At 34.4% G+C, this 23,934-nt stretch overlaps 1 protein-coding gene across 1 annotated transcript in view; it reads right to left on the reverse strand.

The window, feature by feature from the left end:
* The window catches only part of itpk1b (inositol-tetrakisphosphate 1-kinase b), a 106,212-nt gene that overhangs the window by 55,638 nt on the left and 26,640 nt on the right, over positions 1 to 23,934 (reverse strand). The window contains exon 3 of the mRNA XM_001922333.6: positions 16,977 to 17,001. Coding sequence (XP_001922368.1) covers positions 16,977 to 17,001 — 25 coding nt within the window. The remainder of the gene's footprint in view (positions 1 to 16,976; positions 17,002 to 23,934) is intronic.

The raw sequence follows: 23,934 nt of genomic DNA on the forward strand, positions 1-23,934 counted from the left end.
ATAAAATACTTTTAGAAATAAAGTAAAAAAATTATATACAAATAATAAACTAATAACTTAGTTTACTAATAACAAACTAATAATAATAAACAAATAAAAATTTACAACACACTAAAATAAAAAACAAAACAAAAAAATAAAACAAAAAAATAAATACAATTAAATAAGAATAAAATAAATAAAAAACAAATAAAATAAAATAAAATAAATTAAAACGAAATAATAAAATAAATAAAGTAAAAGCAACACAAACCAAAAAACTAAATAAAACAAAACTAAATAAAACTATTTTAAATTTTTGGTGAGCTACTTTTTTTAATCTGTAATTTGTTCACAACATTGTTGTTTCAAATCTATAATATATTTCTTAATGTTTAGAAACTCCAATGAAGATATATTTCAAATATTTGACTACCATTTATGTCCATCTTTTAAAGTGTATAAGATGTCGCAATACAAAAAAAAGACATAATAAAAGTAGTCCATGTGAATCAAGATGTTCAAAGTCATTTTTTACTATAATTACTCTGTAAGACATATCATAACAAAGGTTATGAATAACACTAAAACTCAATGAAACTGAAAATACAATTGCATGTGTTCACAACTCAAGTAAATGTATCATGATTTAAGGATGTTTAGATAACTGTAGTGAACATTTGTCATTTTATTCACTTCAGACGTATGTCGAATGTAAGTCGAGTTCTGATTACAATTCATATTTTATAGCCGTAATGGTTACATGAACACAAACCTCAAAAGCAAAAAAGCAACTGCTTGTTTCCCTTTTTTATGCTTAATTATTTAAAACCTTTTTTATTATTAACAATGTTGTTTGATTTCAAATGTACAAAATAAATAAATACATGAGTTATAAGACACACAAGATGGCAAATTAAATCAATAAAATACATTTTACATTTTTTTTTTAATTATTAATTAATAAAATAACAAAAAAAATAAAAGAACAAAATAATAAAATAAATAATAAATAATAAATAAAGTAAAAACATTTCATTATTAATTATGTTGTGGTGGGACATTTCCAAAGAAAGAAAGAAAGAAAGAAAGAAAGAAAGAAAGAAAGAAAGAAAGAAAGAAAGAAAGAAAGAAAGAAAGAAAGAAAGAAAGAAAGAAAGAAAGAAAGAAAGAAAGAAAGAAAGAAAGAAAGAAAGAAAGAAAGAAAGATCTAATCAATGCCCTCACACATTTGTATGGCTGCACTGGAGCAGAAAAGAAAAATACTACATGTGCTGTTTGTACAGTAGTTAATGAATACTCAATGTAAAGAATGTGCTCGATGGTTACCTACATAACTAGTAGCTGGCTTTTTTTTTTTTTAGAAAACACTGAATGTTTTCTTTATTCAAAACAGCTTTTTATCTAAGAACTATCTCTTTTCAGTCTCCGAATAATGTTTCATAGAGGAGGCATTAGAACCAAGCTGGAGGCTGCAGGGAGCAATGTTGTAATGAAAAAGGATTAATAGAGCCTACATTGAATTAAGTTCTGTATGATTGGTGTCACGAACAACATTAGAATCAGAACATCAGAATGAAGCAGAAAGGGGATTTAAGTGACTTTAAAAGTGGCATGGTTGTTAGTGCCAGACAGGCTGGTTTGAGTATTTCAGAAACTGCTAATCTACTGGAATTTTCACGCACAACCATCGCTATGGTTTACAGAAAATGGTCTGAAAAAGGGAAAATATCCAGTGAGCGGCAGTTCTGTGGCGCAAATGCCTTGTTGATGCCAAAGGTTAGAGGAGAATGGCCAGACTGGTTTGAGCTGATAAAAAGGCAACAGTGAGTCAAATAACCACTCGTTAAAACAGATGTATGCAAAAGAGCATCTCTGAACACAAAACATGTCCAACCTTGAAGCAGATGGGCTACAGCAGCAGAAGACCACTCCGGGTGTCACTTCTGTTAGCTTAGAACAGGAAACTGGGGCTACAATTCACTCCTCCAAGGGTTAAAACTACTTTCTACATTCAAAACAATCTCTCCATACACAGTGATATATTAAATAAGTGGCGCATCTGTAATATATCTTCACAATGACCCTGACATTAAAAAAGTTCAATTTGCTATTTATGGCTGAGAGCTGCGAGGACACAATCTACAATATTTCCATGTATGGCATAAAGTTTAAACCCATCAAACTGGCTAAAGTGGCTTTATATTTAGTGGTTGTTGTTTTTTTCTCCCCTTCCACTTTTTTTCCAGCATGGATCGCCTCCCGAGTGGTCCATGTCAAAAGCAATTCCATACAAATCGGAGCACAAATCCCAAGGTGCTGATATGCTGACAAACCTGTTCAGCCTCTGATAATCTGGTGCTTACTATACACGTACAGGCTGTCCCACCACAAGCTCTTCTGTGGACAGCGGAAACACTGGCCTGACTGCCTATTGGTGTGTTTTAGTCTTTGTTGCGCAAGATACAATGAACCCAAAACTCTTCCTCTCTCTGTCTCTCAGATGGTTTTGTTGGCTAAACAGCAGCTCCTCCCTTAACTACAGCTATTAAGTTACAGCGCTTATATACACTGAGATACAAGCACAAAACACTTCATGAGAGAAAATCAATACGGGGACATAACCAGATCAGACCAGGTCTTACCAGTGCAATTTATCATCTACACTGGGTGGTACCTTTTAAAAAAAATACACATTTACAGGTAAACGGTTTAGACTGATAGCTCAAAAGTATATACAAACCTAAATCAGAAAAAGTTGGGACAGTATGAAAAAGCAAATAAAAAAGAAAGTAGTCATATGCAAATTTACTTTGACTTGTATTTCACTGCAATCAATATGAACACATAATACTTCATGTTTTGTTTGGTCAACTTCATTTCATTTGTAAATATAGATCTTTTTCTGTCATTCAGACCTGCAACACATTCTAATAAAGTTGGGACAGGAGCAAGTTAGGGCTATTAAACAGGTAAACTGGTTAATTAATGATGTGATTTGAAACAGGTGATGTCAACAGGTGATTTTAATTATGATTTGGCACAAAAGCAACATCCAAGAAAAGTCTAGTCCTTTAGGAGCAAAGATGGGTTGAGAATTTAGAATTTCAGATATTTTTTGGAAGAAATGGATGTCGGACCAAAGAAGAAAAGGATCATCCAGACTGTCACCTGCAACAAGTCAGAAAGTGGCAAAGTAACTTGCACTTATGTGTTGGAACCAATAATGCTGAAAAGTACATAGAGATTTTGGAGCACAACATGTTGCCTTCTTTTCCAGGGACGCTCATGCATATTTCAACGAGACAATCCAAAACCACATTCTGCACACATTACAATGTTCTGGCTGCGGAGGAAGAGGATACAGGTACTTGACGGGCCTGTCTGCAGTCCTGACCTGTCTCCAATAGAGAATGCGTGGTGGATTTTGAAGGACAACATGCAACAACAAAGACCCATTACTGTTGACCACTTTAAGGTTTGTTTACAGGGAGAATGAAACAAAATTACACCTAAAACATTTCGTCACTTGATGTCTTCAGTCCCTAAACATTGTTTAAGTGTTGAGAAAAGGAATGACAACATTACAAAGTGGTAAATGCTTTACAGTTACAACCTTTTTTTAAATGTGCTTCAAAAACCAAAATCAGAATGTGTTTGTTTTTAGAAAGAAAAAAAAATCACGAGGAACACATTGATTAATTTTTGTTATATTTTCTGAAATACAAGTCAAATTAAGTTTAGAAATCACTAATTTCTTTTTTTTTTTGTATTTGCGTTTTCTATGCAGTCTCAAATTTTCCTGATTTGGGGTTGTCTTTGTATCTAAACTTTTTACACTTTTGTACTTTTTAGGTACTAATATGTACCCTTGAGGTATTAATATGGACCCTTAAGTAGCAATGTGTAACTTTTGAAAAGGTACCAGTGACAGCCCTTGTATCTTTAATTCTGAGAAAGTACTAAACTGTAGTGTATATTGTATGGATGCACCAACTTATTTATATTTTTTTCCTTTAACTGATTTTTTCTTTCAACACAGAAAAAAAAATCACTAACAAATAATGTACATAAACCTCTTTAAAGGTACTATATTATTATCAAATCATTCACTCTCTGATGGGTGCCACTATCTTTCCTCCAGGTTATGTGTGGAGACATGACCAATCAGTTATTCATGATGCTTAACACCAACTGAGACACAAGTAACTAAACAAATATCTGTCTGTTTGATTGCTCCTCGAGGCAATACATAAGCTGTGATGTCTCATTCTGCTTTGGAATGCTTTAATTTGATATGCTCATGATGCTATTGTTAACATGCTATTTGATGTATAACATGCTATTGTGATGTATGGTTAACGTGTAACCTATGAAGCCTAACATTATTTTCAAAACAGACTGAATTTTTAGTCCTGCTCCCGTCAGCTTCTGCTAGGTTTTACTCCGCAACCGACTGCTCCCGCTGTATATTCAGCCTTTGTTCACCTGGTGTCTTGACTAAATTTAGATCTGGTTTTAAAAATGGGTACTACTAAAAAAGAGCGATAACAGATAAAACTGTAGTTTGTGCAAGGATTGTAGGCTAAACGTCAGTTTTGTTTGCTCATTTGTGATGAGAAATGAGTGCCGCATGACGTGCGGTGAGGATTGTGGCTGGTGAGGCACTGACACTTTCAAAGTCAGATTTGCAAACATATCCACTCAATATTTTTGCCAACTACCGATAGTGTTTCATATATCATTCAGTATAATTTCTATACACATAGCAGGTACATATTGGGGCAAGGAACAATGTAAAATTTAGAGATTCAAAATCCCTACCAAAAAACACCCTACTATCACTGATCGTCACTGATACTATCTTGATGCTACTGATCACGGCGGATGCACGTGCTTGCTTTCTCGCTCGCTCGCGCTTTCTCTCTCAATCTCTTGGAAGCACTATATTGTTAGATCGGCCACTCTTGTTCAAAGTAGCTACCAACCGCTACTGCATTTTATTTGAAAATTTGGAAATGTAGACCTCTAGTGCTAATAGAGTAGTGGTTAGTGCATCAACATATAGCACAGAGGTGCTCAAGGTGACTAGAGTTCAAGTCCTGGCTCCCTTTGCAGATTCTTCCCCCTCTCTCTGCTCTATGCTTTCCTGTCTCCACACTACACCATCCTATAAATATAGGTTAAAACCCCCAAAAAATGTATATAAAAAATAAAGAATCAATACATTTTTACCAATTGTCATATTCCTTCAGTGATTAGTATAAAGCCCACTGACAGCGGATGGCAGAAATGAGCAGGCGGAGGTCAGACACTGATGATGACTCATGCCCGCAGATGGCTGGCAGAGTGAGGCATGCGCAACTACAAGCCAAAGATGAATTTAGATGAATAGTTTAGCCAGCAAGGTTCAGACGCTGTCAGTCAGAGTTAAAATCATCAGGACGAGAGGTGATTTAAAAGCCAGGCATTAGGAACCACAGGAAATACCCATGAGGAAGTGCATTACGGTCTGCAGGCTGATTTTGACAGTGGTTGCAAGACAAATTTAGACTGACGAGCAACTTTTGTCTTTTTTCATCAGATATCTGTTTGTGAAGATCACCCAATTGTATTGTTCATTTTGCAAATGTATATTTATTTGATACTTGTGCCATAGTGTTGATATTAGCACCATAGCAACTGCGATAAAATTTCACATTCCAATGTAATACATTATGTAATTTTCTAGAGGGTGCATATTTATAACAAAAAAAAAGCGTAGACAAAATGTGATATGCCACAAGTAGGTTATATAAATGTGAACTTTTAATTTTAATAAACCAGCTCAGACGTTTCCGGTGGACTGCCGTACCATCATAAACTCACCACATTCAAAATATTGTTGGTTTAAAATCAGTAATATTCACTGCCTGTTTGAGATGCGATATTAAGTGGGTCTCACACTGGACAAAAAGCACTGCATTAAATTATATTGTTCCGTGCCATGTGTTACATGGACATGTATTTTACCACAGTATTTTCAATAGAGATTCAGTGCTTGCATGCTGCTCCTGGAACCTTACAATACACATTAAACATAATTGCTAGATCAGAGAAGTGGTTTAAACTGAGCTTGGGCTATCTGAATGCTGTCCATCATGTTGATATTACTCAGAGGGTGATCAGAGTATTTTTTTTTTGGTGTGATATGCTAACGACTATATTAATAAAGTTTTATAATAATAAACTTTTATTCGAGCTGGACAATGAATATTAAAATTCGAAACTGAAAGCATCTTTCTCATTCACAGTACTGGTCACAGCTATATTACTTCAATAATTTCAATTGAGTTTATAAGTGTGTTCTCCAGCAGTCCAGTGAGATTAGAAATTGTAGAGATATGCTTAAACACATAAGACCCCAGGGCACTACTAAGGGTAGCACGCTTAACTCACTGCAAGAAGCTTGCTTGTTCGAGCCTCGGCGGAGTCAGTTGGCATTTCTGTGTGGAGTTTGCATGTTCTCCCCATGTTCACGTGGGTTTCCCCCGGACTGGTTTCCCCTCCCCAAGTCCGTAGTTTATGTCTGTAAATAAGTGTGTATGGATGTTTCCCAGTGATGGGTTGCAGCTAGAAGGTAATCTGCTGCGTAAAGCATATGCTGGATAAGCTGGAGGTTCATTCCACTGTAGCGACCCAAGATTAATAAAGTGACTATGTCGAAATAAAAGAAAAAATTTTTTACATAAGACCCAAAGATACACACTGCACTGCAAAATATAGGGTTAGGGTTAGATTAGTCACACAATGCTGGCAAAAGTGTAACTGTAAATTCTGGTTTCCTTAAATTTTTAAGCTGAATCAAATTAACTTTGAGTCCATTGAACTTATATTATGTTAACCTGACTTAAAACTGCTTGTTTAACTTATACAATTAAGTTACAACATGATTAACTTAATTTAGTAAGTTACAATGACCTAAAACATATGCTGTCTGGACTACTTGATCAAAGAACATTTTAAAGTGTAAATTTTGTAACTATTTTGTAAAATATATCCTACAGTTGCTTATTTATTGTGCGATATTCGATAGAACATTAAGTCATAAGTACTTTAGTTTTTGTACCATATATTATAGACAATTTTACAGTTATTTATAATGCCTTGAAGCTTGTATTGTGCTCCTTTAAACAGGTTTGTATTTAGATACTTTGATTTTGATGTTAGTTTTGCTTGTTGCTTGTACTCAATTCAGTAAAAATTTACAGCAGTAATTTAGATTTTTACTTGACTGCTTCTGACTTAAATATCCTGTCCTTCAATATATAGTTACAACTCATCTGTATCCTATTGACATTGTAAAAGAAAGTTTTATTTAGCTTTATTTAGCATCGTCCACTTGTGGTCAGATCAACAAAAACATTGCGTGTGGGAGAAAAAATACATATAAATATTTGAAAAAGAATGCTAATTTCACAAATATTTTTGACTTCAACTGTACATGCATGTTTTCCTTTTATTTTCTTAATAAACAAATCAAAAAAGAAAGAACTACTTTTCTGAATATGAGTTTGTTTGTTTTTTTTAATAAGAGATCTATTTAATCTGTCTTTTATTCTTTGCATTCAAAGATTGTTCATCCTGAATAATTTTTTAATAAAATGAATAGCTTTTTTAGATGGCGGTACTCTCATAGAGAGAAAGTATAATTATGATAAATAAATGTTTGATGTGAGTAATTATGTCAATAATAAGTCACTCTCTGTATTATGCTGCCAGTGGTTTCAACCAAGTCCAGTGCTGATGTAATGGGGGCGCGTACTTTCACATTTTACTACTACAGCCACTCGCCTCTGCTCGTGTTCAAACAAAAGTAAGATTGGCGCAGTGTTTCTTATGGCAGGTTTTATGTCCTTCATAAATGTTGAGAGATAGAGTTGATCGACTTGTAAAGGGAACATGTCTTGACATAATCCACACAGACGTGACTTAGTAAGGCGTGAAGTCATGTATGATTTTAATAGTTGCATTAATCTGAATGTAAATCTTTTCGTCAGGCAGTGCTGGAGCAGCATAAGAGAATGGACCAAAGTGCATCAAATAAAAAGTTTTAACAAAAGAAAAATAAACAACATAAAACATGCTTATATTTGTTGTATTTGCACCAGCTCTGCGATGCACGTCCACAACTTTATGCATTGGGTTAAATTAGGCTGTCCAGTCTATGTTCCTTTCGTTACAATCACAGATAGGCATTGAGGCAGCCTAACAGATGGTGAATCAAAGCGCATCAAATGATCAGTATTTAAAAGGGAAAAATAGAATAAATATATATTTACTTTTATATTAGAAACACATCTGATGCTTGTATTTGCACCAGCTCCACACCCACAACTTCACACATTGGGTTAAATTAGACTTTATAGTCTCCATTACTTCCACTGTATCTGTTCAGTTGAGGGAACAGAACCAACCCTGTGACGTCAGTCACAGCGACATTCCAAGATGGCGGTGCCCAAAGTCTAAAATCTATAGTAAAACATGCCGTTTTCTGCTAAATAGTTACATTAATAGAGTTTGTTTCATATATTTTAATTAAAGTGGAATTCAATGTACAAAATAAGGTAAACTTGACTAAGTGTCTCCTTTAACTGCATTTGACTCACACATATAGTCTCTACTCTGGATACTTCATAACCATGGTGGGCATTTCTCTGCGTCTCTGAACCCTATTGTTGGAGAGCTCCAAAACCAAAATATGACCTATTATGATGCATAATAAAGGCTCTTTAAATAAACCTTGTAATAAACTGCTAGTACATTTTCTGTTATTTTACAGACTTATTTCTCTCTATATTATTTCTTACACATTGCATTATTTCAAACTACTAAAATGTCGATAACAGTCACTTTGAGACTGAAGTTTCAACCTCAAAAGTCGACAGAGCAGAGATCAAATTGCGATTATGCAATTCAGAATTGTACATACTTAACGGAAATCACAAAATACAGAAACTGTTAATTAACAGATATTTTACAGTGCAGGTTTGGTGTTATTTGTGTAGGTTCAAGGATAGATTGTATAGTGCAATTATACATGTATTCACTGAAAAGCTGTAATTAAATGACACTATATTATGCACAAGTGCAAGTACAACCTACATAATAAGTGTACTTTATTAAAAAATTAATACAAATTTTAGTACAATGTACCTAGTGACACCATTTAAACAATAAAACATCCTCGAACTGAGGAAAGAAGCAGAGGCAGAGGGGGCAAATGTATCCCTGATGATGTCATCACTCTTTAATCATCCCTCATTCATGAAATATTGACACTCTTCCCAGGCAGCATTCATGTCTGATGGATCCATTTTAGGAGGGAATTAGAATAAAAGCAGACTGAGAGAGGAGATAAGTACCCTTGAGTATGTAAGAACCACATAAAGACCACCAGAGCAAATGGCTAAAATGATAAAACAAGGTATTTGACTATAGGATTCATCCCATTATGACCATACAAATGCATCGAAGCCCCGAAAAAGAAAAAGAAAAATGGATTGAGAGGATTCTTCATGGACCAGTGCATTTGAAAGAAACAGGAAATGTTCTTCCTCCTAATGGAGCCTCACAGACTCAAAGCTGCAGAATTAACGATGAATCATAAAGCGTTTAGCGAGGAAATGAGCCTGATGAAGTCATTGTTCAGGTTAATGTGGTTGAATGTATTACAACTTTACTAAATTACATTGACTTAGCAAGATTGGCTGACAAAAGCAGTCTGAAAAAAAAGAAATTACCAGATTTTTATAACAGCAACAACATTTGTAACCTTTAATCAGGATTTCTGCAGGTTTCACCAGAAAATGTCTTTAAGACATTTTTAACAACAATATGAATGTAATTTTAGACTCATAAAGGGATAAAGGCTAAGGAATTTTTTAAACGGCCCAGATGAAAGAGATTTTTATTTGACCCATCAAAAAATATCTATTATTATTTAACACATTTAGTAATACAAACTATAAATATATAGTAAAAAAAATTATATTTTAGATATTTCTTATCAAAGTATTTTAAATATTGTGTAAAAACAGGTAAGCTCTACTTGTATCAAACTTTTTTCCAACATAAATTTTCTTTAAAATAAAATAAAATAAAAATATAGTTATATTATATTATATTATATTATATTGTATTGTATTGTATTGTATTGTATTGTATTGTATTGTATTGTATTGTATTGTATTGTATTGTATTATATTATATTATATTATATTATATTATATTATATTATATTTTAAAAACTATAATAAACTAAATCTAAATCTAAACAATCTGCCCTGGTTGGTGTCCTTAGCAGTAAATACATGGAGCACTTAATACAATACAACAAATGTTATTGTAAGTAAAATAATTAAACCACTATGATAAATAGGATTTAAAATGTTAAATAAAAAGTTTTATTGAGATGGACTGTTGATGATTACATGGGTTTAGGCCAGATTGGGTAGCTTTACATGAACAAAGGGAAAAAATTGTTGAAAAAATATTTAAGACCTACAACACAATATTTCACTAAATTTAAGACTTTTTAAAGCCTAAAATGTAGATTTTGGTATTTAAGAAATTTTAAGACGTTTTAAAACCCCACAGAAATCCTGTTTTCTGTTGTTTCGACACAAATCAATTAAAGGTGCAGTAGATGATTGTCTTCAGAAACATGTTTTGTTGTGCTGGTTGAAAGTCTCTTTACATTCCAATAGTAAAGATTAAAGTAAATGATCTAAATGTATGCATATATGTTTTTATATTCCCAGTAAGGTGTAAGACTAAAAAATGTTCATCCAATTAAATATTGTCAGGCCGACAATTCCCATAATTCTGATAAGTAGCCCAAACTGTATGTCAACAAATGTAGTATTGTATATCTGCGCATCCCTATTTACGCTGACAGATCCGAGAGAAAGTGCGACAGCAGTAAAAAACAAATGCTGAAGTAAAACTTTAAAATCCTGAATCAATATTGGAGTTACTATGCTGGAGGAAGGATGACATCATGGCTGAAGTATTTCTTTTAGAAAATATTTCAGTCACGCAAAGCTTTGTAAAATTAGTTGCATTTAGAATGGGTTATATGCGCAGAATTGTTGTTCAGCCACTGAAATCTTCCAGCGATAGATTGATCTGACTATTTTCAGTTTCATAAGATCGATAATGTAGATTTTTATTAAGTTTAACAACAAAACATAAGAAAAAATCAGTATTCCGCCTAGCCTGCTTTACTGAGATAAAGTTGGTTTTATATTCACATTAGTTTATTTTTGAACATTGACAACCTGTGACGTCCTCCCGATATTGTTTACCATGCTACTCTGAATATTCGGACTGAAGTAGCATGTAAGTTTGGCTTTGTTATACATGTAATTCTTGCACCCCGCTAGCCAAACACTAAATATCCAGTAATCGCTTTAGGACAAAGCATGTGAGACAGAGAGACCAGCGATCTTTGCATGCATTAAATGTTGCACATTACGACAAGTTTTGCTTGCTAAACAACTGAAAACGTGCTAGATATAATACAGTTTTTTTTTCAGAATTGTAGTATTATAAAGTACTATAATGTTTTCTAACTGGCGAATGACAAGATCTGGATAGTCTACTGTCATCTTTTCGATGCGCATTTGTGATTTCAGGAGACGTGGCTTTGGACAGCAGGGGAGAGACTGTGTTTCAAAGATATTATGCTAATGGTTAGCATTTTTGCAGATCACCTACAGCACATTTTTATGGTTGAATGAAATTGAATGGTTTAAATCCCCGGTCACATCACATGATTTTGTCCGTTTCATACAATTACCTTGACGCAGGGTTTCTTGGGAAGTCGTAAACGAAAAAATGGGTGTCGTGCCACAAGATTCAATTGTTTCTTTTCTTGTAATATGGCTTAGTTTATGACAACCAAAACCATGTCTGTGACGCCTTACTAGACCACCGCAGAAATTAGGTCTAGCATGTTGAATATTTTCCCATCTTCATGAAGCGTTGTCACGTGAGTGACGCTGCACAAGGAGCACATTTCTCAGTTATATACACAGGTGCTGCCTTCAATCCGCAGGTCAGGTACTCAAAATACAGGCTGCATGGATGGGTCACGAGTGGATAAGCTTAATCATTGATTATGCAAACTTTAACTACTTTCTCTAAAATATTAAAGTGTTTTAAGCTATTTTATTTGACAGACTGTAATCTGAAAACATGTTCAGTGCTGCTAATACATTGTAAAAGCCTGTCTTGCTTATTGAAATTACTTGATTAAACTAATTGAATTGAAACTCACCAGCAATGGATGATTTTGTCATTAACAATGAAAACAGTTTAATATAGGATACGTTTAATATAGTAAATATTTCACTTTAATTTTATTTAAGCTAGATTTTATTTTATTTAACAAACCAGTTTGCGCTGAAGCATATAGTGGACTGGTTTTAAAAAACTTCACCTCAGATGTTAGTCATTACTCGTGTTTATCTAGAGGATAATATACAAAAAAAACATTCAAATTAAGATACAAATTATACCAAACAAAATTCAAATACAATTTTTTTTTTCCCCAAGAAAAATATGCAAATCATATTTTTGTTTAAGCCTGTCTACTCAACTGTGCAATGGCTGATTTGTTCCGCTCCATAGAAATCAAGGATTTAAATAATGCTTTTCTGTAATTGTTGTATCACAAACCTCTGTCATGTATTTGTTAATTGTTTTAATATGTCATTATTTTCTCTATAAATGTTTTTTTTCAGAATCCTTTAATAAAATAGTCAATATTATAAAAACTTTACTGTTATACTTTGAAACATTGTGCTTGCATTTTTTTGTGTGTAAAAGTATTCATTCCATTCACAGAAAGGAAATTTAAGCTGTATTTTACTGTAAAAACCCAAACCAAACAGTAGCAATTAATAATTTATTACATTCATGTTAAAACAAGAAGATTGTGTTGTATCCATTCAATAAATGTCAATAGAATACATACAATGATAGAATTTTCATTTTTAAAATAACTACCCCTTTAAGAATAAGAGACAACAGTGGAAGGAAGGTTCTGAAAAATATGTGTTCGAGTCAATGTGTGTGTGGTGAAAGCAATTCCAAGAAACTGGGCTATTAATTCACCAGAGATTCCTGCCTTTGTTTTTCCCACACTTAAATAAAGAGAAGTGAGGTCGTTCTCGAGGGACTGCTCAGTTTTTAGATATATTCATGCATTGATGTGACCCTGATTACACTGAATGTCAAAACCGCTCATGAAGCGATGACGCTGCTGAGAACTCGAAATGAGACAATTACATTTTTAAGATGTTACGTTGTTCTGAATTGCTGCTAGCGCAAGTCCTCATACTATTTTTGTTCAAACTTTGTGTTCTGCCAGAAAAGTGGTAATGAAACCTTTGGAGAAACTATGTTCTCCAAAAAAAAGTTGACCTTAAAAATCACAAAAGGCTCCTAAAGTTGTGGCGCTACACAACTTTAGGCTTCCAACACCCGCTTATAACACACAAGAAAGTTACTGGTGACTCGCACAAGCATGGATGGTTCAAGCAGCAGCTCCAGCTCTAGTAATGAAGAAATGATTATTGTTCACAAGAGCAATAAGCAGCTAAACGTTCATTTCGCCTCTGGGCATTTTCTTTAATGTGAGCTCGCATTGACAGTTTTGCTCTTGAGTGCCTCAAGTGCTGTTTACTGTAACTTCAGCAGCTCCGTGCACGTGAACAAAAGTGACAATCTGATTGGTGGAGAAGGTTTTGACTTGGCGCATCAAAACAAAAAACGAGCGTATGGCGTTTTTTTCAAATGACGCTTTTGCGCCTGACGTTTTGCACGTTGGTGTGCACAAACACTTTGACGGCCTTCATATAGTCATAAGGCGTTAAACGTCGACAGAAAACGCGAACAAAAAAACATCTTGGTGTGCACGGGCCTTTAGACACATGACACTCAATAGTTAACATAACCATTTAACATTAAGATCCAGGTCAGAGCTTCAAAAGGCTCTCATTCACTGTTGTCATTTGCTAAATTAAGGCAGGTTTTTGCTGTGGTCTCTCTGCGAAAGGAATGTTTTTAAGTCCTTGGGTTTGTTGAATGTTCAAATGTTAACATTAGCAGGCTTAGCCAAAACCAATGGGAACAATTTGGACCTCGCTATCAAAACAGTATCTCTAACAAAAACAAGCTAACCTTACTTTCCGCTCTCAAGTATAAACTGAACAGAACAAGACATAAATATTTTGTGTTTAGCACCTTTTTGCCACTAAACACCTGCTCAATTTCCTAGGAAATTAAGAAATGATGCCTCAGATACTGAAATTATCAACAGGCCCTGACCATTACATTCACGTATTCAGTTCATCTGTCCACTCAAATATGCAAACAACTGCATTCCCAACACATCTTTCCACTTCTACTGTAAGCTAATATTAAATTACACTATAAACCTTTCAAGACAGACCTACTCTAAAGTGCAGAGGTTCTTAGAGCTTGGTATATGCCAGAAGCCATAAGTATTAACTACTGGAAAATTAGTTTTCAATTGAAAAAAGTCTTTACATTTATCCAAAAAGAGAACATCTTTAATCTAATTAATAATTGAAAAAATAACCGGAGCAGGTGAATTGTCATAGCAGTAATGCTAACACAGCCAGTTATGCTACATGCAAAAGTAAGTGTATCTGTGAAAATTCTTTAAAAAGGCAGTAAAAGCACATGGTTCACAAAGCGTTTTACATCTTTTGAAGAAACAAAACAGATACTGTTAGCTTTTGTTTGAATTGTTTACGCATCAACAAAGAAGTCTCTCAGCAACCAAAGTGCAAGATATAAACAATGTTATGTAGAGCTAGCATTTGTTTTTCGTGTGCTGGTTTCCTGGTTATCAAATAGGAATATCATCTTTCATGGTTACGTATGTTTTTACAAATCTTTTAAAATAAATCAAACAAAATTTAATTTAATTTAATCAAAAAATTTTATAAAACAAAATTAAATTAAATAAAAAAGTAAATAAAACAAAATAAAATAAAATAAGAAATAATAGAACAAAACAAAAAATTAAACAGAACAAAACAAACAAAACAAAAAGAATTAAAAATAAAATTAGTTCAAGTTAGTTATAAGCAATTATAAATAAAAAAACAAAGCAAAACATTCCCATCTTTAAAAAGCCACCCAATTCCTCTGACATCTAAACCTCACTGGTTTTTACAACCAGACCCTGCATCATGTTTATGTGTTTTGGAAGAACTCATTGATATTTCTCATTTATTGAAGACTTGTTGACTTCCAAGATGGCAGACAAATTGTTGTGTTGTCAATTTTGACAATAATGTTCACATATCTATGGAAAATTCCAATATTTTGAATTTAACTAAATACATTGTGAAGAAACGGAGTACATACAGTTGAAGTCAGAATTATTAGCCCCCCTTTGAATTTTATTTTTTAAATATTTTCCAAATGATGTTTAACAAAGAAAGGACATTTTCACAGTATGTCTGATAGAGCTGCACGATTCTGGCTAAAATGAGAATTAGGATTTTTTGCCTAAAATAAAGATCACAATATTCTCACGTTTCTTTAGACATAAAATAAAGGTTAACATGAGTAGGCTATTGTTATTGTTATTCTCAAACATGTGGTAAAACAGCAATAGGTTTTGTGTAGCTGCACTGTTGGTTAAAAGGCTAAATTTTGTATAGACTTGGAATGGTGGACTTGAACAGACTTTAGATTTGTCCTGGTCATTAATGCTAATGAAGGAAATTCTGATGTTGAATTATTGTGTTTGAGACATATGCTAACAATCTGTAATTTCCCACTTAAAATCCGTCACTGACTTGATTTTCGTGAATACAGAAGACTGGGTGGGTATTTTTGCATTTCGGCCGGTTTTGGATACTTTTTGGGCTGGAATCAGTTAGCTACATCTGGCAACATGTGTGAGCTTTCGGTTTCATTTTCACTGCTATGAGCGGTTCACTTCTCTCGCGGCCCCCAAACAATCACATTGTGCCACAAACTGAATGTTATTTATAACATTATAACCTGTAATTCACTGTCTATGCAGGTTATGTTCACTAAAATAGACTTAATTCAGAGGTGCGCGCCTGCCCTCTCTGTGGTAACAGTTGACAGTCAGCTCACGTCACGTGTGATTTTGCAGTCGCAAATACATTTCATGAGGACAGAAATTACATTTTTAGGGTTAATTATACCTTATGAATACAGCATGTGACTTCTTCAACACCATGGAGGTGTCCACGTTGCTGAACAAAGTATGTAAACCAAGACTTGTGCAGCCACCATTGCTTCTCTCCTGAACTTGAAAATATGATTGACAGAATCGTAGAAATTCTGGATTAAGATCGTCTAGGGGGTCAAATCGAGATCGCAATCTTTTTACGATTAATTGTGCAGCTCTAATGTCTGATATTTTTTTCTTCTGGAGAAAGTCTTATTTTTTTTATTTCGCATAAAATAAAAGCAGTTTTTATTTTTTTTTTAAAACATTTTAAGCTTAAAATTATTAGCCCCTTAAGCTATATTTTTTAATAGTCTACAGAACAGACCATCATTATACAATAACTTGCCTAATTACCCTAACCTACCTAGTTAACCTAATTAACCTAGTTAAGCCTTTTAATGTCTCTATAAACTGTATAGAAGTGTCTCAAAAAATATCTAGTCAAATATTATTTGCTGTCATCATGGCAAAGAAAAAATAAATCAGTTATCAGACATGAGTTATCAAAACTATTATGATTGGAAATGTGTTGAAAAAAATCTTCTCTTCTTTAAAAAGAAATTGGAAAAAAAATAAACAGTGGAGCAAATAATGTAGGGGGGCTAATAATTTTAACTTCAACTGTACCTAAATCTGGGCACATTTTTTACACAATAAATATACCAATATAAACCATTCTTTTTGTGTTGAAATAAACTCCACTTACCGGAACAACTTCTATGCCTCTTTTCCTGTAAGAAAGAAACAAGGAAAGTAATGTTATTTCCTTTTTTACTTGTTTTCCAACATAAAAAGACAAGGAAAGGATATTAAATTCAACTTTTTCAATTCGAGATACCATCATAATGGACTGCATTACATTCTGACATGAAAATGAAACCTAGATAAAAATATCAGTTGCCTAGCAACACAAGAGTTGAGATCCAGAGATCCTGACGGGCTGTAGGAAGCGAATCAACACCACGGAAGCTCCTTTACACTCAAACCTGTCCAAAATCAGCCGTCAGCCTGCCTGTGCTGTCAACATCTTTACATTTAGACAGCACATAACAGAGAGCAAACGCTACAAAACAAAATGCCAGTCCAATGTCAGAATTCACCACAGTGTTTGCTATGTCACGTTCTGCACTAAAATTTAAGTTAAATACATCCTACAGTTCATGTATGATCCTTAAAACTGCCTGTGTAAAGAGGATCCAGCAGAAAGCAGCTGGCGGGAAAGCCCTCTGGATGATTTTAAGGGGTCACGAAAAAGCCAGGCAACTGTTGCCTCTTCTTACGTCAGATTATTCCAAAGCCAATGTCAAAATAATCACCAACTGCTTAAGCCGAAGAGTATTTATTATTCTGTCAGGAAACCTCAGGACTGAGTTTGTGAGAGTTACCAAGTCTCAAAGCATCTTTTGGGGACTTGTGGGTAAATTTGTTATAAGAGGAAGATGATTTTGATGGGAGATGGATTAAAATATATATATGGAAACAGGAAAAAAAATTCCAAAATGCCCTAGAGTTTCAAGTGGTTTCCACAGAGCACACAGAAAGCGATGGGTTAGTCAGAGAAACATGCCTCAACTCCTCTTGAATGTGAAGCATGTTGTAACCACAGTGTTAATCTAAACTTGTGCCAGAGGGTAAGAAAAAATGACACCTACTGTGAAAGGAAAGCATTTAAAGGGAAATTTATATTGACTGTACAAATCAAAGGTCCTTAGCTAATGCAGTCTGAACTAAGGAAAATGTCGACACTCCTTTAGAAAGTGACTGGAAGGATCATGTTGTTGTCCTAAATACTTTCCTACCTACTGAGAGCTTTCATTTCATTTTAAATTTTTTTGTCTGACAAATATGAAGAATTGAGATTAGCAAACTTTAGGCCTTGTTTGCACCTGATATTGATTGGTACCTTTCATGTACAAAACAACTTTTTGTGAGTGTTAGTGCTCAGTACAGCATATGAGTACTACTGAAGGCATCATTAGATAAGTAAGTATATATATTGTTATACAAGTATATATATTGTTTTTTACAGTACAATTATTTGCCCCCTTTTAATTTATTTTTCTTTTTGAAATATTTCCCAATAATGTTTAACAGAGCAAGTAAATGTTCACAGTATGCCTGATAATATTTCTTCATTTCTATTTTTTTCAATATTCTACAGAACAAACCATCGATATACAATAACTTGCCTAATTACCCTTTCTGCCTAGGCAACCTAATTACCTAGTTAAGCCTTTAAATGACACTTTAAGCTGTATAGAAGTGTCTTGAAAAATATCTAGTAAAATATTATTTACTGTCATCATGGCAAAGATAAAATAAATCAGTTAATAGAGATTAGTTATTAAAGGGCACCTATGGTAAAAAAAAATCTACCTTTCAAGCTGTTTGGACAGACATGTGTGTATATATAGTGTATAGACCGTCATATTGGGGTGATATAAACACCCAGTCTTTTTTTTTTTTTCAATTTAACAACATAAAAACGGTGGACCAATTGAAGCAGTTTTCAAACCGACCGCAACTTTACGTAGGAGAGCGGTCCCCCCGCCCACCAATATTGATTGACAGCCTCGCGTCATGATCATATCCTCAGTTTCTTGTTTCACATCCGCCATTTTCAGCATGTGAGTCAAAGCGATATCACTAAAAGGAACACCCTTGCTCTATTTTTAGATAAAAGGCTCATTGGGCTCAACACAAGATCAATATTCTCCACATTATCGCGAATTATTGGTTGTACCTTTTGCGTGGCGCGGCGTGTTCAGTATGTGTGTGGTTATCAGTCTCGGTGTACAAGCTCGGCACTTGTACACCCAGACTATACAAACTATACAAAGACACAAATGATTTTGTACTCTCTGCTTGGTCTGTGTCTGAGTTGTACATGTACGGCTGAATGCTGATTCTAGCTTAGCTTAGCTTCTCTCTCTATGACTGTCTGTCAGCCTGTCTGTCGCAAACACAGAGCGTGGGAGCTTTTGGCTCCGCCCCCTTGTTACGTTGGGTGGGAAGCCGAAAATAATTTTCATGTGAAGCAACACACCCCTAAAACAGCAAACTGTGTAAACGCCCCAACATGACACTTTTTAACACATTATAATAAAAACATCTGAGTAGTGTGTTGAATTGAACCTAAACTGGCACTAAGAAATTAAAATAAAATTTAAATTAATTTTAAATCATAAAAAAGAGGGTAAACTATGTAACCTTTAAAACTGTTAAGTTCAGAAATGTATTAAAATAAATCTTCTCTCTGTTAAACAGAAATTGGGGGAAAAATAAACAGGGGGGCTGATAATTCTGATTTTAACTGTAATTTCACTAAATGTCTTAACACTGGAACTGAAAGAATTCTTCAACAACTATAATGGCCATAGCAGCCATTCTGAACTTTCATCTGAAGTCTGGGATATACCAAGCCAACAGTCGACCACTGAGCTTCATCGGGCCACCTCTGGTCACCTCTGGTTGGATCGAGTTGGCCTGATTCAACATGTAGAATCAGCATCAGCTGAAGAGAGTGCTCTGATTGGTTATTCAGCAATGAATCAGAGCAGGAGAACGAAAACTGAAGTGACGTACACAAGTAAACAATTCATATCAAGAAACCAGCTGTAAATTCGATACATTTCTTATTTTAACAAACGATATGATATGGATTATTAGATTATCAGACATATTTGCATGAGTGAATCCCTCTGTGGTGACTGACAATTATTTCGATAATACTGACTGCTTTGTTTATGCGGATTTCATCTTTCGCTTTTTCATTTTTTGTGGATTTAGAAAACTGATTACTTTCGATTACTTAAGACACATCCTCTCACACAGACGCAGAATTCGAGCCGTCATTTCAGTCAGCTGTCGTCTGTTTGATGTGTTCACAAGTAGCTTTTTGGTCCTGGTGGAATCAACAGTGATCCAACAACACTGTTGGTTTTTATCTGTGTTAATTATTTTGGTCTTGGCTTGGTGTGTCCCAGCCCTAAGTACTGAACTGTGCTGAATTGAACTTTTGTCAGGTCATTTTTTCCCCCAAAATCTCAATATCAATATATATATATGTATTTATTTTTTTTGCTATATATAGCCCAGTGTTTCCCAAGCTATGTTCCTGAAGGCACCCTAACAGTACACATAGTCAACCTCTTCATAGTCAAACAGACCTGAATCAACAAATTAGAACATTAGAAGAGACTCCAAAAGCTAAAGTGAATGGGTCAGATAAAAGAGACATTGACAATTTGTACTGTTGGTGTGCCACCAGAAACGGATAGGAAAACACTGATATAGCCTATATTAGTGTATGAGTTACTAGACCTCCCCCGAAGGTGCAAACCTCACATTGTCCGACAAATAGAAAAGCAAGTTTTGAAAGATGTCTGAAGTACAGTTACGTTTTTGTTAGCAAAAAGTTGCTAGGCAACAGAGGCACATATATTCAAAGGAACAGGAAAAAGTAGTGGATGCTGAAATGCATGCAAATGTCTATTAAAGGTAGGAATACTCAGAAATGTTCTGTATTTGCTAGTTTCAATAAAATAGCAAATGTTAGAATATACAGATATTTAGGAAAAGGTCAGGATGTTATAGTCTTAAGAGTTTTATTTTAACAAAGTTAATCAAAAATGCTCCAACAGACCACCTTGATAGTTCTAGTGATAACTCCATCTGGAAATAATTGATTGGAATGATATTGTAGTGGAGTCCATGTGAAAAACACATACCAAACTTATTATAATCATAGTTAAAACATTTTTAGGTGAACTAACCCTTTTAGTTTTATTTTTATGTATAAGAGCACACAAAAATGCCATTAGACTAAAATCAGCCAATCAGCTTTGACTTGGGATGTGAGTTCAAACAATGTTCAAACAATCATTACTAAATAAATAAATAAATAGGAATAATAAGGAAAATTTATCTAACACAGGGCAGTAAAAACTAAATTTAGTTTTTTGAAAGCAAGTGAATTTTAGACGTAGCCAGGTCACAATGACAGATGAAGGCCATTGGATTTGAAAATACAGACGGTATGTGCAGCAAAGATAGCACTGGTTTTATTTTGTTATCTAAGTCAAGCATAATACTGCCAGAAGAAAACAAAACACGGTGAGCACAATCAAACGATTATTATGACTATGATATGAAAAAAGAAAGAAACAAAAAGTGTTTTAAAGCTCCAAGGCTTCCTCATAGACTATTAAGATTAATGTAAAGATGTCATTCATACCATAAGATGAAACTATTCAAGAAATTTTATAAAACATTCAGAGTTATCTTTTCAGAGTTTCTACAAGTTTCATCACAACAAATTTAAGACTTTTTAAGACCATTATGAGTGTAATTTCAGACTTTTATAGGGCAAAAAGCTAATAATTTTTGTAATAACCAGAGAATCAATTTTTTTTACACTGTATGCCAGTGTTTCTCAACCACGTTCCTGGAGGACCACCAACACTGCATGTTTTGGTTGTCTCCTTTGTCAAGCTATTATACACCAGTGTTTCTCAACCACGCTCCTGGAGGACCACCAACACTGCATGTTTTTGGATGTCTCCTTTGTTAGTCAAATCCATTACAGGTCTTTCAGTCTCTGCTAATAAACTGATGATCTTAATCAGGTGTAAGAGAAAGGAAAATGTGCAGAGCTGGTGGTCCTCCATGAACGTTGTTGAAAAATACTGCAATATGCAATTCTTTTAGCATTTAAAACTATTTTTTTTATTTTAACTTTAATATGCAGAAAACGCATTACAAAATTTTAGAGAATGTTGTACTTTTTTTGTATTAGCAATTAAATTACTTTCGTTCATGACAAAAAAACATGCTTGGCTTAACAAAACTTCCTTCCATACTTTTATTCAGAAATATTTGACCTTTTTTTATTATTATAAAGGAGAAAAAAAATCTGATCAGAGCAAAGTCTGAACAATTGTATGTGTGTGATTACAAGATAGCGTTCACGCTTCAGTAAGCGCATTCATATCACAGACATGGAACTGGTGATACAAGCATGTGTGGTTAAACCACTCACGCGTCTACATGCACCAACCGTAATCTCTCTGCCAACTTCCTTACAAATATGCTTGCATACACAAATCAATACTGCACCTGTCTAACAAACATCCAGCCATTTTAGCTCCACGGAGTATTGAACGGCACAAAAACGCACATCTGTCAATCGACTCAATCCTTTATCAGGACAGTTCAATGTTAAACGCAAGCTATTTGACGAGATTAATAACCGTTGTGTGAAATGTCTGAACGGGACAGGAAGGGGGTTGGAAACAGTGACCTCATTTCTTAGAGAGCGTAATCATGACCTTTCTAGACCTCTGTTTATCCCTGTAGCTGCAAGCGAGGACTGCTTATAACCTCTGCAGGGAATATTACAACAGTTAACTATTTGGGATGGGACACAAACACATGCACACCCATGTTAGCGGGCAAAATACTGGTGTTACCAAAAACACAATGCACTTCAGCCTTTTATTGGTTTGTGGTTACTGCTATGCTTCCAGTGTTGCTCTGGTTACAAACAAACTGAAACAGTTGCTAGGATAGCGTGTAACGTAGCCCACAATTTATTTGAGAAATGAAGACTGAAGATGAAGAGAGAGTTTGGGATATTACAGGCATCCCAGATGTCCTAAACGACCCACTATCCACTATACATCATTTGCTTATTTAATAATTTGACAACACTGTAAAATATTGGAAATCTCAAAATGAGAACTAATTTTTGCCCAAAAATATATAGAGTTTCACTGTTCTCATAGACAAGGACGTTCCTAAATTTTTACATTCAAACATCCATTCCAAAATACCGGTAAATTCTGGCATTATTAACCAGAAATGAGCTCTAAACGGCTGCACTTGTGTTTGTAAACATAATAGTAATGGCAGAAGCATGAACCGAGGCTTAATGTTTACACACTTGACTACATTACAAATAGACCAATTACCAACCTACGTCACACATGACGTCACACGGGTCCCCGGTTGCAGAAAATAGACAGGCTACAATGGGAAAGATGTCGTGTTTTGCGGTAGGATGCCAAATTCGAGTTCAAAAATAGAAAACTTAACTTTTACCATACACCACACACTGCTTTAATACCGACTGCAGACGTCTTTGGCTAAATGGGAGCTGAATGAAGTGAGGAGCCAATTAGAAATGCTGGACTCTGCAGTTCTCCTGTTATATCAGGTCAGTTCATGCTATGCTGAATCATACACATCACTCGTTTTTAATTACAGAAATGATTTCAGCAAAAACAGTTACATATGGTTAATTAAACTGCTGACACTGAATGCTAAGAATGAAACGTGAAAGTTTATTAAGGTAAACTTAGTTTTATATTATTTACACATTCATTCAGTGACAACTTGTGACACACTCATAATGTTTACCACGGCACTTTGAATATTCGGTCTGAAATAACCTGCAAGTGTGACTTGAAAACATCATTAACACTGTTTATTTGACTGTGAACAATGTTGTACTTTGTTAGTCATTGGCTGTTGCTAATATGATTTCGCTATTTAGAGTTTGTAAATAATATTTTTATGAAATTATATTATTAAGGAGAAAGTCTGAATGTGCGAATATAAAACCAACTTTACCTCTATGTGTAGGTTCACATACCCTGCCGAAG

The sequence above is a fragment of the Danio rerio genome, chromosome 17 (assembly GCF_049306965.1).
Source record: "Danio rerio strain Tuebingen ecotype United States chromosome 17, GRCz12tu, whole genome shotgun sequence".
In the NCBI taxonomy this organism is placed as follows: domain Eukaryota; kingdom Metazoa; phylum Chordata; class Actinopteri; order Cypriniformes; family Danionidae; genus Danio; species Danio rerio.